The sequence below is a fragment of the Corylus avellana genome, chromosome 8 (genome assembly GCF_965113065.1).
Source record: "Corylus avellana chromosome 8, dhCorAvel1.hap1.2, whole genome shotgun sequence".
NCBI lineage: Eukaryota > Viridiplantae > Streptophyta > Magnoliopsida > Fagales > Betulaceae > Corylus > Corylus avellana.
In genome coordinates this window covers 9,670,668-9,678,175 of record NC_142497.1, presented here as the reverse complement: position 1 = coordinate 9,678,175, position 7,508 = coordinate 9,670,668, and the positions used below count along the sequence as shown (strand labels likewise).

At 36.0% G+C, this 7,508-nt stretch overlaps 1 protein-coding gene across 1 annotated transcript; it reads right to left on the bottom strand.

Annotated features, from left to right (window-relative positions):
* Window positions 1-466: 466 nt before the first annotated feature.
* Window positions 467-7,179, bottom strand: LOC132164515 (Fe(3+) dicitrate transport system permease). The gene is made up of 3 exons (XM_059575034.2): window positions 6,773-7,179; window positions 1,781-2,108; window positions 467-911 (listed from the first exon to the last, which is right to left on the bottom strand). The coding sequence occupies exons 1-3, from the start codon at window positions 6,927-6,929 to the stop codon at window positions 689-691; spliced, it is 708 nt and encodes a 235-aa protein (XP_059431017.1). The 5' UTR covers window positions 6,930-7,179; the 3' UTR covers window positions 467-688.
* Window positions 7,180-7,508: the final 329 nt, after the last annotated feature.

The window sequence follows — 7,508 nt, the reverse complement described above, 5'->3', positions numbered from 1 at the left end:
TAATAGTTGTCTTTTTTCTTTTCTTTTCTTTTTTAATTAGTTGAAAATCAATCACAAAATTACTTTACTTAACTGAAAATTAGAGAAATGTTAGAGAGCCAAACAAATAAACCCAGAACAATTTCCAAACTGACGTGACAAAAAATTTTAAATTAAAAAAATGCAATTCCCTCTCCCTGGTTTGCTACTCCGTTTGAAAATTTTTCTGGATTCATTTGTTTGGCTTCCTATCACTTTCTGAAAGATTAATTGAACTATATATTAAAAGGTTCAAAGTTAATTACTGGGGCTAAAAATTTCAAGGGGTTAGGTTATCAATAAACATGTAGCTTATTATTGTAATTTTAGAATATAAGATCAATTAAAACCCTATACTTATTAAGTATTTTGTATCTTACACGAATTATGTATACTAAACGGTAACTATAGCAAAGTATCCACATGTAAATTGAAACAGTCAAAGATGTGGACACACCCAAAATAGGCTTTCAGAAAAAAGTGAAGACAATTACCATATACAAAAAAATAAAAAACAAAATTACCCACCCACACACACAAGGATTATGGTATGAATCAGAACAGAACAATTACAATACAGAAATATGTCACATGCATCAGTTTCCATCCGGTTCTACTGGAGATCCACATCAAAACATTTTCCACTTTTCAACTTTTGCCAGGAAAATGATCATAGAACAACTAGTTTTCTATGCAATTGCTGCTCTCCAGAGCCTCCAACTCCACCATGATGATGATCATGATCATGATCATGGAAAAGAAGAGTCAAAATTCCTACCAAACACAATACAGAACCCACAAGAAGCTTGTCGTACCGCTCCACCCAATGAAACTTGAGTTGACTGGCACCATAGAATGATAGAGCCACCAGTGATGTCATCACAGTTATGGTGCTGCAAATCCAATATCAAACTATGTCAAGCGACAAAAATGGCAACCAAGTTTTCATAATTTTAGTTTCACATCCTGTATTGACATTCATATTAAACATAATAGCAATTCAAAATAGATAGGAGTTGTTTTACAGGATGACCAAACGTTGCAGCAGTTAAAAAGCATTCATTTCGTGTCTGAAATTTCTTGCATACTACATAAACGCAATAAAGTGAAAAGAGTCATTGCTGGACTTCTCAAAAAGTAATGCTACACTTCACACCCATTTGATCATACTCACTTCACAGTTCACGCCATTGACATGGCATGAGCTGAATGGAGGTAGAAAGTTTTGTTTTTTTAAATGGCAATTCAACTCATACCACATCAGTCAGTGCGAAGTGGGTGTGAAGAATAGATTTATTCCTTCACAAACCGCTAAGCTGCCAGGTAAACATCTCAATCCAATCAATAACGTCTGCTTAACATAATCGTATCGGTTGCATAAAAAGATCAAGTCTAGGTTGCTACTAGAGAACAATCACAGACCAGCTCAGCCAAAAAGTAAAGCCAAGGAGTGGGGGTATTCAAAATTATTACAGTTCATACTACCCCTAAATGGAAATCTTCAACTTCTTAAAGCTATTGCACCAGAAAATGATGGGGTCAATATCCAGGTCAATCATTGCATATTGAAAGGAGTTTATATGTGTATCCCTGCCTGATGGAACCCTTTTAGGAGTTTGCAAAGCTTCTTTGCTCCAAATCAATGTTGGGACAATTTGAGAAACTTATTACTTTCTTGAATTGTTTTTAGAAATTCTGACAACCAAGTCATACACAAATAATCAAAAACAAACACAAAAAACTAATATTATGTTAGTAATACCTGAATAAGAGCACAATGATAGCAAGCACCATCATGGAAGACGAATTTCCAACAGCAAGGAATACCGGAAGTGTGGTTGCACAGGGTGACAATGCAGGAACAAGGACAAGCCCAGCAACAGCCATTTTCTCCATGGGTTGGTTATGAGAATGACTGTGACCGCCCTTTCCAGTCACAAACAGCAAGACATAACTACCACCAAGAACTACAAGCAAAAGTGAAGCTAGTTTATGCACTGTTTCTTCACCAGCAATAGTATTCGCCATGGTGATCGCTGTTATGCCAAGAAGTGACGTGGACACTACATGCAAAACTGCTCCAAATGCAGCTGCATGAAGAGAATAAAAGTAAGACGTTTATCAAAGCACTGATACAAGAGTTATTTTTCTCGATATGATTTTTTCCCTTTTTTTAAGAATATAATCTTATACTATCAAATATTTATCAGTAGACCATTCAATCTCACATACAAGAAGCTAATTTCTACTTATACTTGTGAACTTGATCCTCATCCAGATTAGTCTGTCAAAAAGTTGAGCTGGGAAGGCCTAGCCTAAGCCAAACCTATGTACAATAAGGCTGGATTGATGTTACTAGAACTTAACAACCTAGCAACTGATTGAATAAATCCCATTCAGACCAATAAAGATGTTGCATCGCCACCTCTCCGACGTATATGGCAGAACTGGGCTGGTCTATGTTGGATAGATTCAGGCACACAAACCATTTAAGCCAAGGCATAGCTATACCCCAAATTTATCTACAAGCCAAAGAATGGTGAAAAGGATAAGGTGGTTGAGAATGATACAAGGGCTATTGATTTGCATCCTGCAGACCTGAATTTCTAAAAAAATGAGGCCAGACTAGTCTTTTAGAAAATCAAATGCGCATTAACAGGAAACAATGACGCAATAAGAACTAGAAAATAACCTTCAGTACCATGATCTGACTAACAAAGATGTGCTGCCAAGTTCTAACGTGCATTATCATCAATTTGAGCCATTAAAAATATTTAAAAATAAATTCATCAATTTTACCTTCCATGTTTTTGACTTCTTTGCCCCCTCTAAAGATATCTTCTCAATTGAAATTGACAAGCCAAACTTAATATGACAATTGCCCAACACCTCAAAAAATAAACATATAATAAATAACAAAAATTAATAGAATGCATAGATATCTTATCTGTGCAACTCAATAAGCTTCCTGAAAAGATAATGACTAAAGTAAGGCAACTAATTGTATGATATGGCTCAACTAATCCAACATTGACAAATAAATTATATGATCAATGCCATCCACACATGAAATTGGTTCCTATGGAGATTCAAAAGTAAATAGTTTCTTCACACTCTTATGATTGGAGGCAGAGATAGAATGATAGCAAAGCCTGAATAAAATTGATTCAAACCATCGCACCGCCCAACCTTTCCATGATGCAGCATGCTGTTTGCAAAGTTAACGCAGTACAAGAAACATTACGATTGTAGCATTTAGGCCCGCAAACCTAAACAATGAAATGAATAAGCTCATGGGTTACAGATTGATACAAGTTAACCAACAAGCAGATACAAGGTTATCCAAGCGGCACAATTAATGTCTAGGAGCTGAAATGGCCAAGTGTCCAAAAGTACCTATGTATAGAGAACACAATTTGATGAATGGGCAAGCCTGCCAATTATCATTTTTACTATCTTGATAAACCATTTAGGTACAATTCTTTTAGTGGAGTAGCTTTGCCCCTTATTCCCAAGAATTAAATGGTCACATCAGAACCCGAAAAATGCACCTCTTTTCAAGCTTGCTATTATTCTCATAATTGAGGCAGATGATACATATTTACCATTAAGATATTATTCTTCTGGTGGAGTAGCTTGCCTCTTATTCCCTAGAACTAAATTATATTAAATGGTGACATCAACACAAAATGGACCTCTTATCATAATGACAACTCTTTAACAATTCTAAAATGGCCAGTAATTTTGTACTACATCTCCCAATCATGAAAACTATGCATTAGAGCTACCGGAACTCTCTCCAACCACAAACCACCTATACAGAGCATCAGCATGACATACAAGAAACTGTTTGCATAAAGCATATTCTCTCACATATCAAACCATCTCAATTTGCAAACAATCCTTGTATACATGGAAGTGGCCTAGAATAGTGTGCATGTCTCTAATTTTTCTGAGCGTTTGGAGTTATGCTCTTCTTTTTCTATAATTTAGGGGTTCTCTTGTATACTCCGTGTTTACGAGGGTTGTGCCCCTCTACAATTTGAATGAATATACATTACTTATCAAAAAAAATATATCATTTCAATTTGCAACAGTGAACTTCCAAGAACACTTCAATGTTTTCCTTCTTTGGGAAAAACCAAGTGCAGCAACAATTACAATCTATTTGAATTACATGAAAAAGTACAAAACAAAAATTGGTCATCAAATTTTGTTTTTTAAAAGTAAACAAGTTCATTAAAAAGCGCAAGTAGTGCAACCCAAGTACACAGGTAGTTTAGAAGAGAAAATAGCCAACAAATCAAGAATGAAAAAAGAGAGCACAAAATTCTACAAAGTTAGAGATATTGAGAAAGGCGTTGGCAGACATCCACTTAAAGAGTAATTTAAGGAAACAAAGTTGTAGATCCGAACTCGTCTTCTCGCGATCATTAAAACTTCAAGCATTCGTTTTTCTCCAAATGCACCGTTCTAAACAATAAAGGATTAAATTCCAAACAATTTTAAGATCATTCCAACGGGCCTTTCTTTTCCAACACACCAAAAGATCCACTACCCTGTCTAGCATAAGTCACTCTACTTCAAATATCAGAAAATCCAAATTCCACAGACCTCTCGCGACATCACACTAAAGAAAGAGATGATCAGGAGTTTTCCACTCTTTTTACACATACAAAACCAATCCATCACTATGATGTGATACTTTGGAGATTATCCAGCATGAGATTTTTTTCTAAAGATGTTATCCAAGTGAAGAAAGCCACCCACAATGTTTTGACCTCAAAAGATCGTCTTTTGAAGGAATCCAACATAAGGTATTTTTGCATCCCCGACCCATCCTAATGGAATACAAAGCATTGAAAAAAGAAGATAAGGAATCCATCTCCCAATCATACACCAATCTACTAAAATTTATGTCCTAATGCACCACTCACCAGAGTAATGAGACGAAAGTCCTTAACGTCAACAAACCCTACTTTATTAGGGATAAGAGTAATGAAGGTAGCATTCAAACTTTCAAACTTACCATGCTCATGGAAATCAAGAAAGACTTTCACAACATCTATCTGATGACATCCCAAACATGTTTGGAAGAAAGCCGACCCGGAGCTTTATTCCCATTCATGTCTTTCACCACCTCCAAAAACCTCCCTTTCCTCCTCCTCCTCACTAATTGAGTGAAAAGGAAGACCATCCAAATCTGGATTCCAATTCTCATTCTCGGAATAAAGCTGAGTAAAATTTGAACTAATGATCCTTAATTTCAGCCGGATTAGAAGAGATAACACCATTGATAACCAAATTTTCTTTGGTGTTACATCTTCTATTAGAGTTAGCAATCCGATAGAAGGGTTTGATATTTTTATCACCCTCTTAACCACAACACCCTCAACTTTTACCTCCAACTCACCTCTTCCAAAAGAATAGCCTTCTCCAACTCAACTATAGTCACATCCTTCCTCAATTTCTCCTCATTAGAAAGAAGTTTATGTCCTTCAAGCACAACCAGCCCTTTTCTTCTTCTTCGCATTACCAAACTCCATTTCATTCCAAGTTTTTAAGTCAGCTTTTAGAGCTTCTAGTTTCTGAGCCAAAATGAAACTAGCACAACCATGAAGCATTTTCCCTAAATCTAAAAGGCGAAACATCAGGGACCACTGAAGCATTTTCCCTAAATCTAATCCTAATCCAGCAATTATCTACGCTCCATACTCAAATAAGTAATGTGAGTGCTTACTGACAACTAAAAACAGAACAGAAAGGTTATACAAAACAGATATTCGAATCTGATCCTTCTAGAATTATAGAAGTATTGTTAGCCATAAATCATCAAGACAGCCGACAGATCTGTTAAATAGTTTCAACAGTTCATAAAGAAAGGCCTTGCATAAGCTTCATAGTAGATCTGTTAATGTAGTATTGAAAAATGGATGCCTGGAACGGGGAACCCCATCAACTTGTTTTGCATACAAATCAACAGACAAATTGAGCGCAACATTTTAACTACTTTGTCCAGTTAAAGTCAAACCGATCCAAATCAATGCCTACAACAGAGCCAATGCTTAAAAAGCTTTCAGGGCTGGGTTTCTAAGCACAACATTAGTAATTCCTCATACATTCATAAGAGATGCAAGATTGTAGAAGAACTGAAACAGAAAGCAAACAAAATTGATTGCATTTCAACATGCAAATTCAAAGTGAACAGAAAGCGGTTTTGTAATGCAAGATAGGTTTAGCCTACCAAGGTGATCAATACCCATTAATCGAATTATAGATCTGACTCAATTATCATATCAAAACACAGTAAAGATCCCCCAGAGCATCTTGACCACCACTCATGACCAAGCACTACAAAAACCCCTCCACAAATCTAACAGTTTGTTTGGCCGCTTAGAAAACGTAGGAAAATAAATCAAAAGGAGCCGGGAAAACCAACAACCCCTCTACAGCAATAAAAAATTAAAATTAAAAAAAAAAAAAAACAATGTAATGTAATACTTTCCTAATGTAGAATATGTCCTTCTCATTTTCATATTTGTTTTGCGAAAGAAAGAGAACAATTCCATACACTACGCTCCATCCTTTAAACTCTTTTGGGGTGTCTTAAATGCAAGAATATTTTTTTTGATAAGTAAAAAAATTTTATTTTTATTATTTTATTTTATTTTTCAATGAAAAAATAAACGAAATCCAGAATTGTGTGTGTGAGAGAGTGAGAGAGAGAAAGAGAGATGAGAAAATGGGGACGTACTAACGAGGAGAGTGCGGGAAAGGGTCCACTTCTGTGCGCGACCGACAATGGAGAAAGGGAGCCAATGGGTGGGAATGAAGGAATGCAGCAGCGAAACCGTGGCAATTCCTCCGATGGTCGACAGATCTTCGGCGCTGAAACTTTCCATTACACCCATGCCAAAAGAGCGACTATTTCCTTCAAGAATTTGCGGTGCTTACTTCTTCTTGCTCGCAGATTTCAGGGATCGAACTCTCTCCCCTCAACACCCTTCTCTCGATCTATATCTCCAACTGGCGCCCACCTACATCGCAATCTTGCTTCTTGCTTTCTTGAAAACGTGACTTTTTTACTCTCTCTCTCTCTCTCTTCAGACCCCTTATTCTTTGAAGAGCAGGGGTAAAACGATCGTTGTAGTTGCAGGAGGAAAAAATCGATTGGATTTACTCATAACTGTCAAGTTATTTTGCAAGAGTAAGTTTTAACTGCCATATTTGCCCCTAACTACCAAGACCGCATCGGATATTTTAATGAATTTTTATTAAATTTTGGGTAAAGTTCACTTAACTCCCACAAACTACTATCACAATGACAATCTATCCCCAAAACTATTAATTACGACAATTTACCCTCCTAAACTACTAAAACAATGACAATGTACTCCCAATGGTAGCAAAATTATGAAATTACCCCTAAACAAAAATACTCTTAAAAATTTGAAAAAAAACAAAATTTGTATTTGTATTTTTATTTTAGT